General features: G+C 41.0%; 2 protein-coding genes and 2 long non-coding RNA genes across 7 annotated transcripts; 3 read left to right on the top strand and 1 right to left on the bottom strand.

Annotated features, from left to right (window-relative positions):
• Window positions 1-399: 399 nt before the first annotated feature.
• On the bottom strand, window positions 400-5,292 carry elk3 (ETS transcription factor ELK3). The gene is made up of 5 exons (XM_086058462.1): window positions 5,042-5,292; window positions 2,424-2,642; window positions 1,790-2,347; window positions 1,018-1,137; window positions 400-944 (listed from the first exon to the last, which is right to left on the bottom strand). The coding sequence occupies exons 2-5, from the start codon at window positions 2,628-2,630 to the stop codon at window positions 852-854; spliced, it is 978 nt and encodes a 325-aa protein (XP_085914588.1). The 5' UTR covers window positions 2,631-2,642; window positions 5,042-5,292; the 3' UTR covers window positions 400-851.
• On the top strand, window positions 599-5,420 carry LOC147160072 (uncharacterized). 3 transcript variants are annotated; one of them, XR_015090444.1, is made up of 3 exons: window positions 599-1,623; window positions 1,727-2,661; window positions 5,005-5,420. It is a non-coding gene; the product is annotated as an uncharacterized LOC147160072 (long non-coding RNA). The 3 variants fall into 3 exon arrangements; XR_015090443.1 differs by lacking the exon at window positions 5,005-5,420 and adding an exon at window positions 4,296-4,649; XR_015090442.1 differs by lacking the exon at window positions 5,005-5,420 and having other exon boundaries at window positions 1,727-4,649.
• A 1,117-nt stretch (window positions 5,421-6,537) lies between these two features.
• On the top strand, window positions 6,538-7,599 carry LOC147160071 (uncharacterized). Its single transcript, XR_015090567.1, has 2 exons — window positions 6,538-6,722; window positions 7,008-7,599. It is a non-coding gene; the product is annotated as an uncharacterized LOC147160071 (long non-coding RNA).
• Window positions 7,600-7,820: 221 nt separating this feature from the next.
• LOC147160070 (uncharacterized) lies at window positions 7,821-12,266 on the top strand. Of its 2 annotated transcripts, none has more exons than XM_086059703.1 (2): window positions 7,821-7,932; window positions 9,623-12,266. In XM_086059703.1, the coding sequence occupies exon 2, from the start codon at window positions 10,136-10,138 to the stop codon at window positions 12,140-12,142; it is 2,007 nt and encodes a 668-aa protein (XP_085915829.1). In that variant the 5' UTR covers window positions 7,821-7,932; window positions 9,623-10,135; the 3' UTR covers window positions 12,143-12,266. The 2 variants fall into 2 exon arrangements, with proteins under 2 accessions (XP_085915829.1, XP_085915828.1); XM_086059702.1 differs by having other exon boundaries at window positions 7,869-7,932; window positions 9,618-12,266.
• The last annotated feature ends 487 nt before the right edge of the window (window positions 12,267-12,753 follow it).

Here is a 12,753-nt window from a genome sequence, read left to right as displayed (position 1 = left end):
CAACAATGTGCGCCTGCTGCATGCAAGGCCTGCTGTGTTCGTGAAACCACACTGAGAGCTGCCTGTGAACAGTTGCTGTGTGTGACTCTTTCTACTGGAATTATTTATTTCTCATAACCATCGCAAAGTAAATTGAATCTGTTTCATATAACAAGTCTGTGTTTGTTCTGTCTGGATTGCATTGCAACAGAGTGGTGTTCCTAATATTTTTGGCAGCTCTCTGTATTGTATGACATACATTACAACATCATTACAACATTTCGACCCAAAAAAAAAAAGGTCTTAAGTCAAAATGTATGCGCTTATTGAACACTAGAGGTCTTTAAAAAATCAAATGACATTGATTTAAACAAAATTATGTCAGCTCGTCAGTATGCGCATACAGGTAAGAAGACACACTGAGAAAACACACTTTATTTTCTATAAAATAATCATTTAAGAAAAAAACTGTTAATAAGCATTTGTACATCATGGCAAATAGATGGAATCATAGAAGGCACAACAGACGAAACCACCTTTACCTTTAAAGGTGGTTCATTCGAAATAAAACAAAAATGATTATCATCACGCAATAGCTTTTTTTTTTTTTTTTTTTTAATATACATCTTTGAGCACCCTGAAGATAAGCATGTAATGTTCATTGTTTAAAAAAGGAATTGGTGCAGGAAAAACAATTCACCATTTTTAACACAAATTGCTGACCTTTCCAGTTTCCTCAAAATTCTTCCGTGACATGTAAAATACAATTGATTGTCTGCCCTTTCCCCCCATTAAAATATAAAAGGAAAGTTTAAGAGTTCCATATTTCATATAAGGCTGGCTTATTAGCCCAGGTTGGCCCATGGTGTCCATTAACAGGACTTGTGGGAGGAGATCAGCAAAGGAGAAGGAATGTCCACATTGTGCCAAGGCAATGGAATGGCTCCATTCAGCAAGGTTGGAAACTGCATAAGGAGACAATAGCGAGTAAATATATATCTTTGTTGATCCAAATCAACGTGTCGGTGTGCATGTAACCTGGAAGGTGGCGTGGCTCTGCAGCTGGGCCGGGCTTGGAGGTCCCACTGGACTTAAATTGGACCAGAAGTGGATGTTGGACAGCAGCGGATTGGGGGTGAGCAGTAGACCAGATGGCGTCTACAAAGACACACAAAAGCAAAGCCAAGAGGGTAAATATGTCAAGATGGAAACCTCCTGTTTACTTTGGCATCAAGTACAGACGGTTATTATGTAGTATTAGTAAGGCTGTCATTGCTTGCACTGCTTGGTGAGACCAGCAGAGGGCGTAGTGATTGGCGCACGGCTGATTTTCATACCAAAATAGGATAGCCGAAGAAGACGAAACAGAACGTAAACAGGAAGCCCGCCAAGTTTGGTAAATTGTGAATGTAGCAATGGCACACTGATAAACATTGTTTTCAACTACTTGACTCGCTGACTAGGGAATTTTCTGTATTCTTTCTATGTTTATTTCCAGAGCAAGTAATTACGCTACAACTTTTTTGCCTTGTTTTGTCCAAAAAGGAGCTCACTAGCAAAACGCCTTTTTCTCGCCAAAACACAAAATGGCGAGTCATGCTACAATAGTGACGTCTTGGCGTCACTGCCTGTGCCTGGTTACCGGTAAGTCCATCAAAAGTGTGGTTTTGTTGCCAGTAAACTTTCTAGAACATATGGCATCACTTATAAACCTCCTCCCCTCTCCCATTTCCTCCCCAACTGCAAGTTTCCTACTAGCACATGCTTCACAGTCCCTGTGCTGAGAAATGTGTTCCACACCGTTATGTACCTGTGCAGTAAGGAAAGCTGGGGTCAAGGACCCGGAGGGAAGGGCTGGACTTTTCATGGCGATGGAGACGAGATCACTTCCCGTTACAAGAAGGGATGGGGATGACATTTCCAGGTTTTGGGGTTTCCTGAATTTGGAACGCTCTCGTTCCCTTTGACCCGATGACAGGTTTAAAGGCACATCACCCTGTTCGGAATCATCAGTCACAGTGCGCACAGGACCCTGTGGCGAGGAAGAGTGCGCCGGGGAGTTTTCAGTCACGGGAGGGAGAGAGGAATGGCCGCGGTTGGTGACGAACCGGATGACTGTGGAGCTGTCGTCATGGCGATCGTATCTAGAGTCTGTCTTGATTGAGTGGGGCCTTTCTAGGGTGTGACGTAGGGAGCTGGCGTGGAAGTACTGGTGCCTCTCATCTTCGTCCTCAGCCTCCGACGCCATACCTCTGCAGTCTTCAGTCCTCCTGCCGGCCTCCACAGCAGCCGGATCCATCTTCAGAATGTCGGGAAACAACACAAACTTGTACACAAACTTCTGCCCAATCACCTTCTTGATGATATTCTGAAAAAGTAGCAGGGGTTTGGCATTTATAACTTTTCACATCCTTACACACACACACAAAAAACACATGGCTTACTTTGTCGTAGTAGTAGCGCAGGGCCCGGCTCAGCTTGTCGTAGTTCATGTTGTTCTTGTTCTTTCGCAGGCCCCACAGCTTGGCCACCTCCTCCGACTTGAGCAGCTTGAACTCGCCGTCGTCCGACGTCCAGCAGATGAGATGTTTGTGACTTTGGTCAAGCAACAGCTGCAGGAGGAACTGCCACAGTGTGCTTGAGCTCTCCATGATGCTGGCGATCTGTGAGGACCAACCATTGGTAACACCACAAAACGAACTATCTGATACATAATAGTTTACGTTCATATGCTGTTAGTGTGACTAACCACATTGGATATTTTTTTAATATATTTATTTATTTTAAATCTGACTGCCAAATAAGAGATACATTTAAAAGGAACGCTGACTGCCATGACAAGTGTGCTCTATATTATTTAGTTACTAACATAACTATGAGATTGATTTTTCAAAAATCTTTTCCAGTTTTTATACATTTAGCGTTCCTAAAGAAACAACATGCGATCGCGAGAGTCACCCTCCCCCACCGCCGTGCTCTCATCACTCGCCAGACACATTCAAAAGTTTTGATCGTCCCTTTAGGAACTTAATGGAGGCTTACCTTTCTTTATAGGCGTTCACATTGCTTGGCAGAGAGCCAGCCGCCATTCTACGTCACTACGCACTGAATGCGGTGCGACGTAAATAACAATGGCGGGTACGTAAAACAATTTTTTTTTTACAAAATGTATTAAACTGTAAGTGATATTTGAAAAATCGATCTCATTGTTATGTTAGTAACAACCACATAAATAATATAGATCAAACTTGTCATGGCGGTCGGGGTTCCTTTTAAAACTTCCGGGAACTATTTATTTAAATTTTCAGTGAATTTTATAAAAGATGCTACTGACCCTGGGGACTATCTGCACATTTTGTTTTCGTTTTCATTAAACCAAAGATAAGTGCAAGTTTTACATTTCCGTTGTTTTGAAATTTGGAAAACTTTATGTATTGTAGGAAATTATGGGGTGCTATTTGCATTACTAGTTTTAGATTTTAACTTTTTTTTTATCACATGTTGAAGTCCTTGAAGTTTTGGTTAGAATTTTACAACAAAGATGTATACTGTCTAAGATAAAAAAAAAAACCTAACATTCTGTAAATCTGAAGCGTTCAATAAACATATGCTTAAAGGCATTTCAACAAAGATAAGAGTTAGAGTTCATACTTTTTTATGTCAGTATTTTCTGTAAATTAATATCAGCTCCTAATATTTGCTATGTGCCTCCGTGACTACTAATAATCAATATTGGTCATGAAAAAAACAACTATTGGTATATCTCAAGTACATTCTCACATGGATGATGGATCAATAGTGAAAAAACTCATCCATCCATTTGCTAGAGTGCTTACAAATAAAAATTTGCCTCACTGCTAGCAAGTGTATTTTCTGTACAATGCAGAGTAATTAGAGATTGCTGTAAAACAGTAATACAAATACAATGCATTCTTATACTAATTGTAAAAACAATAAATGTTCACATCCTGTTATTGCTCGTATGAATACTATGTGCACTTGTCTCCATGGTGATAAAGCCGGACACGGCCTGTGGCCTTGTCAAACTGGCTAGTTTAGCTGACTTGTCTGTGTTTACTCGCCTTTCTCGTCAGTGCACAAACCTCCCGGCTCCTTGACTACAACAGCCATTCAAGATTAGCCTTAATTACGCCATTACAATCACATCCAATTTGCAGCTTTGACTTTCTCACAATAAAAACGGAAACACCCATAGCAACCAAAGTAGCCGCTAGGCGAGGTGTGGTTCAGTATTGCCACCAAGTCGTCATTAATTTGTCGTCCCGTGCTTTTTCCTGTTTGCTTTCTGTGTCAAGTGACGGAGGAACTGCAACTTTGTGTGCGACCTGAAAACGAGCACTTCCTGTCATTCAGGGGCGTTTTTCACGGATTTAAAGCTGTGCCTCTGAGGAAGGTCGGACTTCCTGTCACCAGGAAACACACACACACATGCATATAATGCATTTCTGTATTGATTCATGTCAGTATGAGGTTTTGCTTCTGATTTGTAGGCTTTTCAGAATAAAAGAGGTCCTGTTCACCAGTTGAATGCCAAAAGCTCCTACAAGCTTTTGAGTCACAGGAAGTTTACAAGGCCTCACGTGATGCATAATTAAGATCCTCCTACACGCGCACGCACACACACTCACCAAATAAAAAGCCTAATTATTCTATTGAGTCAATGCTGCTTTGGAAGTATACTACTGTATACTGTACATACGGATTGTTTTTGTTGTGACTCATTTGATTAGACTGCAAGGTCCAGACGAACCAAAACCTACAAGTAACTTTTTAAACCAGCTATGCATTTCTCACTTTTTTTCCATCCACTAGACGTTTATATATATATATATATATATATATATATATATACAATTGTGAATACCTCAAAGACAGGGAAATGTGGTTTTGCCCAACATTTACTCACGTTTAATGCATTGGCGTCATTTCAAATGTGATACACCATATGATTAAAAACAACTTTTAAAGAAGTTTTTTTTTTTACCCCCCTTTTTCTTTTTCTAGCTTTGACACACCAGAATTGGAAAGAACACGCGCCTACCCTTGTTTACGGCACGGTTGATCCTCTTCTTTCGGTCGGTCCAGATGCGCGCAAAGTTAAAGCAAGCTGTGTGTCTTGTGTTGTGGCTCCATGCCGCTGTGCGCGAAAACGAACCCACTGCTCTGCTCTTTGCTTTGCTTACCACAGAGCAGGAAGTCGGGACGCGCAGACGGACATCGGGCGCACTTCCTCTGGCGCATTATTCCCGTCTGCGTAAACGCGGGCACGCACGCACACACCCAAGCGAAGCTTACACACGCACTGGACGCCACTCAGCGAACTGACGTCATACGTTTTGCTTCCTGCTCACCGGGATGGGTTCCTGTTACACACGCACAACGCATACACACACAGTTTGCCTTCCTGTAACACGGAAAAACAGCACCAATTTATTCAACGCTGTAAATGGTCTTGTTTGCAATTAAAATAAATAAAACATTTCGTTCAACAAATTGACTTTGACCTGTTAATTTTACAGTACAGTAGAGAGTGGGAAGAGCATTTATTGTCGACTTGGACTTCTCTCTCTTGCAACTATAGGCAAAGCCTAATGTGGCAAAACTGCACTAGTTGAAATCTGCACTCTACCAGTACGACTAGCGAATTGCTGGATGTAAACATATGTTAATATTGGGAGCACACATTTGTCAGTTGCCTAGTGCACAGTTTTGCCTCAATAGCCTCATGTAGTTGTCCTAGTATGAAGGCTGCATTTCCAGTGAGGACAATAGCATACTATGACATGTGTAAACTAGATTTAAACCCATGTACAAATATCCTTTATAAGAAGGTGCCACGTGATTACTGCCCTAATACAGCACTGTAGTTTAAGGTAGGAATGTTTACTAGTTGATCAAAAGTGGTAGTGTGCAGAATTGTCTTACTAGTGAAACTAATGCACTAGTGACTTTAAAATGGATATCGAATATACTGTGAACAGCTTAATCGATTTTATTAATTGCATACTTAGGTCAGACGTCGCACTAGTAGTGGGGAAAATATTCACTAGTAAGACAGTCGTTCCACTAGTTGTTTCAACATTTTCTCAAAATTTAATTGCAGCATTTATTGTTTGTAGACTTAACTACTGAAAAAAACAACAACTTGACTTTTGTGTGTATTTTTTTCCCGCTGCATGTGTGACTACTACTTTTGTTTTGTTGTCTTGCTTCCTGTTCTGCAGGCGTTTCGGCAGCACTAGTTTGACCTGAAATTATTGCGCCTTCTGCTGTTTATTAAGAGCAGTTCAATGAAATGTCCACTTCCGGTTTCGAGCTTGAGTTGCGTTCATAGGACTTTGAAACTAGGAAATCCAATGCTTTCCTCTTGCGCATACTCGCGTACATTTGACGTTTCCGCATATAAAATGCAAATATAGCAATACTAATGCACCCGTTTTACGAGGGGTGTTGTTGTACAAAATAGAACCATGGAAAATGCGAATTCCATCCTCCCTGTCTAAATCAACAGATTCCGACTTTTTACTGTCATTTGAAAGCACCATTTCCCGACAGGCAAATAAATATGGGCCTGGCACCACTCAAGAGAGATGAAGACCTCGCAAAATCTAAAGAAACCACCGTGTCTTTGCCTGAACACTCTTACTGGTTCGACTTTTGGCTCTTCGTCGCCTTTAACGTCGTGTTTTTCCTCATTGTATATTTCCTAGTACCCTAATATGGTAAGTTTGTGGCCTTCCAAGTCAGTGGGCGTCTACGGAAGTGGCTAAACTACCTCACATGTTTTGAGACAAAACTGATAAATGTAAAGAATAATATTACTCTTAGTACATTTTATCAACAGCTACTACAAGTAACTGCTTTCAAACTTCTCATGTTAGAGTAATTTCTACCAAGTTTATTTGAAAGGGGAGCCAAAACGTTTCTTTGAATATGTTGAGTATTTTGATATTGCCATTTTATTCTTTATCTTCGTTGTTTGACTGCATTATTTGTTTCTTTCCAAGGCTGACCATAATGGGACTGTGAAGACTGAACTGAGATTTACTGGTCCCGATCAGCCTTATGGAAATGCTAACTCAAGTTTTCGACTGAATTCAGTACAAGCTAATTCAACATGTTAATTTACCAAATTCAATCACAAAAAAAGTGCCTTTTTCTTAGCACACTTGTTATCATGACACACCGTCCATCTCTTCACTGTGTTTGTCACTTTTGGAGGACTATAACTGATGAATGATGGCTGCATATCTCATTTGTGATGATTAAAACTAATATGTGTTCTTTTTCAACTCACATTGTCACTAAGATGCTATTTAAAATGTTACAATCATAAATGTTAAAGGTGGAAAAGATCTCAGTGGTTGTGAACGTGGTGTTAAGTGTTGAAGTAGGTGTGTTTTGCGTTAACATTTTGAATTTATAACCCGCTGAACAACCAACCATTCAAAAACAAATAAACCTCGTGTCTACGGATACTTTTACTAGTGATAACGTCATTGGGCGATCTGACAACAGCACAAGCTTGCAGCCTTGCACAATGTAATGCAAAGACATTGGAGATATTTGCACATGGTGAAATAAATCACTTAAAATGTCTGCTTTGTTGGGACTCTTTGTTATACACATGTTGTTTTTGGGTCTAACTGTTCTCCAAATACATAAGTGTGTGAGTGTTTATAATCAGCAAATTCAGCATTAACGTTGTGGACTTGTATTTTGTTGCCTCATTAAATTCAGTCCATTGACTTCTGGGAGTTTACGGGGCAGCCTTGACACATGCAACATGGCGTATGCGTTGGCGTATCACAGCAACATTCCAACCTGCTCCAGGAGAAGCCTCCGGTGGCTAGTTGTCTATGGTCTTCACTCGGAGGATGTATGTGGACACACATTTACACGTTGGGGCAAAAAAAGCTGGACGTCTTTTGCGTGAGTATTTTAAAATTCAAACTTTAACGCTCTCTATGTGCCATTAGTTAAACAAGCGATAGCATATTTGTGCCCATTGTTGTTAGCGATGCCACTGGGAGGGATGCTATTTTTAAGATAGGGTAGCTAGTTCGCTTAGATCTTTGGCTGTGTTCGAAATCATTCCCTCATTCCATTACCGTAATTACTTTATTAGAATTTTATATAGTGCATTATGCATAATCAAATGAATAATAGTTTTGAAACAGTCCGCGGGCGCACTATTAATTACGTAATTGCTGTCGCACAATAATGATGTTTGGCATAAATGCCAGTGTCAACTTTCCGGTGTCAGGACCAGATGTGATTGGACTGCGTGTAAAGAATTTGTGTTGGGGGGAAAAATTACCCTGCCTCATAAATTATTTTTAGTGAACAAGGTAAAGGAAGTGTCTTTCAAAATTATTCATCGTTGTTTTCCTGTGAAATCCTTTTTTTGTTAGATTTGGTTATGATATGAATCTGAAGTGCTCCTTCTGTGGCTCCCAATCAGAGACGCTTGTGCATCTGTTTTGGAAATGTACATATGCTCGCAAGCTATGGCAAGACATTTGCAAATTTATTTTGGACAATATCTTTTGTAATTTGGAGCTTTCCTTACCGAATGTTTTGTTTGGATTTTTAAACTATGACAATTCATTTGAAAAATAATATTATTTGATGAATCTTTTAATTTATCTTGCTAAGTTTTATTTTCATAAATGTAAATATGTAAAGTCGAAACCAATTTTTTTTCTTCTATCTCTACTTCCAAAAATAAGAAGGCTATCAAGACCTTAATTTTGTGTTCTCATTTTGGTGTTTTTAATATTTCTTGGTTTAAGACCCCTGGCATATGTATGTGTATGTGTATGTATGTATATATATATATATATATATATAATATATATGTATGTATACAATCTTAAAGTATCCTGCTTTTATATTCTTAGGTTTAGGTCTTTAGGTTTACAATTTTAGTCCATACATTTTTTTTTTTTCAATGGCATCTTTAATATTTTCTTTCCAATGGTTTGACGTCAACCGTCATTTTTCTCCCCCATATAACTTTATTGAACAATTGTAAATGGACAATTTCCAGTCAGTCCTGTAGCGTGACGTCATCTGTAAGCGACCCTAATACAATCTAGCAGCCCGATCTCATCTGGTATTGACACCGGTGTCGGTACCAGTAATATATTACAACCTATGTGTGCGTGTGTGTAGATGGATATAGAAAAAGCAATCAGTGCGACCGTGTCCATATTGTGTCTCTTATCAATCGTATATTATGCAACACAATTTTATTAACTGTATCCCGAGATCTGTTGCTTCTCTCATGACCTTCTGTTTAACGACACACAAAACACACTTAGGATTTAAACAAGTAGTTATTATACTTTTATGTAAAGTACAATCAATAAATACAACTTTCCAAGTAATAAAGTAGGCCTGAGTGTTAAAACTGACAGGTTAATTAAAAAAAAAAAATACAAATAAAGTATATTAGTATATGCCACTGTGGCATCATAGTTTGAACATTAACAACGGTTAAATAGAGTGAACGAAACCCTTGAGACTTAAATACAATTATACAACTGAACACTAGAGGGATAGTTTAACACTTGCACTACTATTCTTCTTAATCCAACTGTGTTTCTTTACAGAGTAGATGTTAAATTGCAGACATGACATCAAAAAGAAGTTGCTGCCTGGCGCAGCGGGACTTAGGACAAGGAAAATCCGCCAGAAAACGATTTGCCCTGAGATGAAGCCCACCAACACGGAAGAAGACGTGCGAGTTAAAATGACCGAATGCTGGCGCCGACCGAGTTCCTCACCGCCGCCTGTGCAAGAAGAACAGCACGTTGGATCAAAGAAAAATGCGTCACAATTGTGGAGTCAAGGGCATTTGAAAGAACATAACTGCTGAAGTACAGAAATCAAACTCACTTCCCATTTTTCCCTTCTGCCTTTCCCAATCTATTTTTGAGCCAGTGTTTTATACTAGAAAAAAAAAACTGACAAAAATGTTACAAAAACAGGATGTCGTAATTATGTATCGTAGGCGAGCTAGTTGAAAAGCATTTATTTATGCTACCTGGAGTAGTCAGTTGATTTTTCCCGCCATCAAACAAGCATTTAAGCGTTGGTCACGAAGGCTTGATTTTGAGCGTAAACCAACATGTCTACACCCAAATTGTACAGCCAGAAGTACAGAAAGGATTGGGAGTCAGTACCTGAATTTAAAGGGTGGCTGAAGCCAGTAATTGGGGATGTCCGTAGGGCGTACTGCGCATACTGCAAATCAGATATGCTCGCAAAAGTCTACGACATCAAAAAACATTCTGTCACGGCGAAGCATCTCATTCGATCAAAACCATACAACAGCGCCGATTGCGTGTTTCCGTTACCGCAGTTGGTTAAGAAAACGGTTGACTGTCAAGGCGCCGAGGCGATTATGGCGATGGCCTTTGCGGAGCATTGTTCGCTACGAGCCTGCGATCATTTAGCAATGGCTTGCAAAGTTGCCTTTTCTGATTCTGTGGCAGCAACAAACTTCCAAATGCAGCGCGACAAGTGCACAGAAATAATCAACGGCGTGCTGGCTCCTTACTTTCTGAAAAAGATCATATCAGACGTGGGGAATGAAAAGTTTAGCCTCCTTTTGGAGGAGTCCTCTGATGTCCGTGGCTTGAAATATTTGGGCGTGGTGATTCGGTATTTCAGCAGCAAAAAAGGAACCGTTGTGTCCACATTCCTCGGGATAATTGAATTTGAGGCGTGTGAGCCCAAGTCAATCGCAAAGGCACTAATAGAATTTCTTGACGAGTGTCGTCTTAAAAAAGAGAATCTGCACGGAATCGGTGCTGATAATGCGCCAGTGATGGCTGCAGCGCACCAAATTTTAAAGGAGGAATGCGCATCAGCCCATTTGGTATTCATCGGCTGCGTTTGTCATTCTTTACAATTAGCTGTGAGTGCAGCATCCAAAGAAAACATCCCTACGCAAGTTGAGTACTTAATCAGGGAAACCTTCAACTGGTTTTCCATTTCCAAACGGAGGGATGTGTACAAAGAGGTGTACGCAAACATTCATTGTGGCCAGAAACCCCTTCAGATGACCAAAGTGTCTTCTACGCTTTGGCTATCCATCGAACCTGTGGTCAACCGAATAGTAAGCCATTGGGAAGAACTGAAAGTCCACTTTGAGTTGACCAAGGCTAGCGAGCGTTGCTACTCGGCGGATGTCCTTCACGCCGCGTATATGAACAAGCGCAACTACGCCTACCTGACATTGTTGAAATCCGTCCTTTCCGACGTTCAGGTTGCTGTGAATTCTTTCGAGGGAGAGCAAACGGATGCCGTCACGCTTTTGGACAACCTGGTCCACCTCTTAACGTCAATTTGCACTAAAGTCGTCAACCCCGCGGCGACGATTGATATCCTGAAGGACGCCATTGAAGGACATCTCAGCCCCTCGCCGTACCTCGGGTACCTTTTCGAGAGCACGCTGTCCCAACTCAGTCTCGCGCCAGATGAAGAGGAAGACATTCGGAGACGGTGCGTCAAGTTCATGGTAGCTTTAAGCGAAGAGCTGCAATCCAGACTTCCAGACAACCTTGAAGCCTTACGAAACATGGCCTTGTTCAGTGTTGAGGAAACCCTGCTCAAGCATCGCGAAGGCACCGCTGAGATGATCCAAGTAGCTGAGCTACTTGGGTACGAGCCGGGAACGATTGTCAAAATAGTTTCCCAATGGAGAAACATCCATCTTGTGAAGTGGGGCTCGACCGAAACCACAATCCAGTTCTGGAGCCAAGTCAAGAACTACACGGACTCGACCGGCGCAAATCCATTTCAAGAACTGTGCAATGCTGCACTCGCTGCCCTCTCCTTGCCACACTCAAATGCAGAGGTGGCGCGGCTCTTCAGCCGAATGGGCGTGGCCAAGTCAAAGTTGAGAGATGGAATGTCACTGCGCACCCTCAACTCCGTACTCCTGGTGCGGTACGGACTGAAGCTGGCTGGTGAAACTTGTTATCAGCATGAACTACCAACTGAAATCCTGCAGTTTGGCCCCGCGGCAGCGTACGACGTCAAGGACGCGCTGTCCTCTTCTGCCGATTCCAGAAAAACGGCCGTGCAGTTGGACAATGAAGATCTAGATGATTTCCTTGCCAGTCTATGACTGGTCGTTATGACATGCAATTAGTGAACGTTGTGAAACTTGAAATGTTTTATTATGCAACAAGAAAATATAGAGTATAAAAATATCTGATCATGAAAAAATGGTGTTTATTACTTTTGCAAATAAAAACATGTGATGATAAACTCATCCAAATAATTTGCTGCGATGGCCAGTCAAGTTGAGGGATCTGTCGTTGAGGCTTCCCTTATAGGCAGTGATCACGTCAAAGGCATTGTTGTACGGGTTCATACAGGGTCATTTTTTGAAAAATAAACCCGACCATACTAATCATTTTTTACAAACATTTATACAGGCTTGGGGAGTAACGGAATACATGTACCGCCGTTACGTAATCAGATTGCAATTTTTTAAAACTATTCCATTTAAATTACAGGAAAATACATGTAATCAGATTACAGGTACATTTATTAAAATGGGGATTACTTCGAGGGATTACAATTTCTACAATGAGAGAGAGGGCGAGAGAGAGAGCGCGTGCAAGCCCACACGAGTGGGACCGTTGCTACATGTGGGAGAGGTGGGAACGAACCAACTGACTCGACGTGTCCTCCACACGCGGGCAGTTTGAAAAAGCTTCACGGACGGGAGGA

Source organism: Leptonotus elevatus, chromosome 17 (assembly GCF_054856555.1).
Source record: "Leptonotus elevatus isolate MCC_2025b chromosome 17, RoL_Lele_1.0, whole genome shotgun sequence".
Lineage (NCBI taxonomy): Eukaryota > Metazoa > Chordata > Actinopteri > Syngnathiformes > Syngnathidae > Leptonotus > Leptonotus elevatus.
Note: the sequence above shows the minus strand (reverse complement) of the source record. Positions and strands in the feature narration are given on the sequence as shown.

Bases quoted from the DNA above. Each gene is read 5' to 3' on its own strand.
- elk3 (XM_086058462.1), bottom strand. From the start codon at position 2,630: ATGGAGAGCTCAAGCACACTGTGGCAGTTCCTCCTGCAGCTGTTGCTT. The intron at 2,348-2,423 runs GTAAGCCATGTG...CTACTTTTTCAG, and splicing joins TGCGCTACTACTACGACAAA to AATATCATCAAGAAGGTGAT. The intron at 945-1,017 runs GTTACATGCACA...CTCCTTATGCAG, and splicing joins AGAGCCACGCCACCTTCCAG to TTTCCAACCTTGCTGAATGG.
- LOC147160070 (XM_086059703.1), top strand. From the start codon at position 10,136: ATGTCTACACCCAAATTGTACAGCCAGAAGTACAGAAAGGATTGGGAG.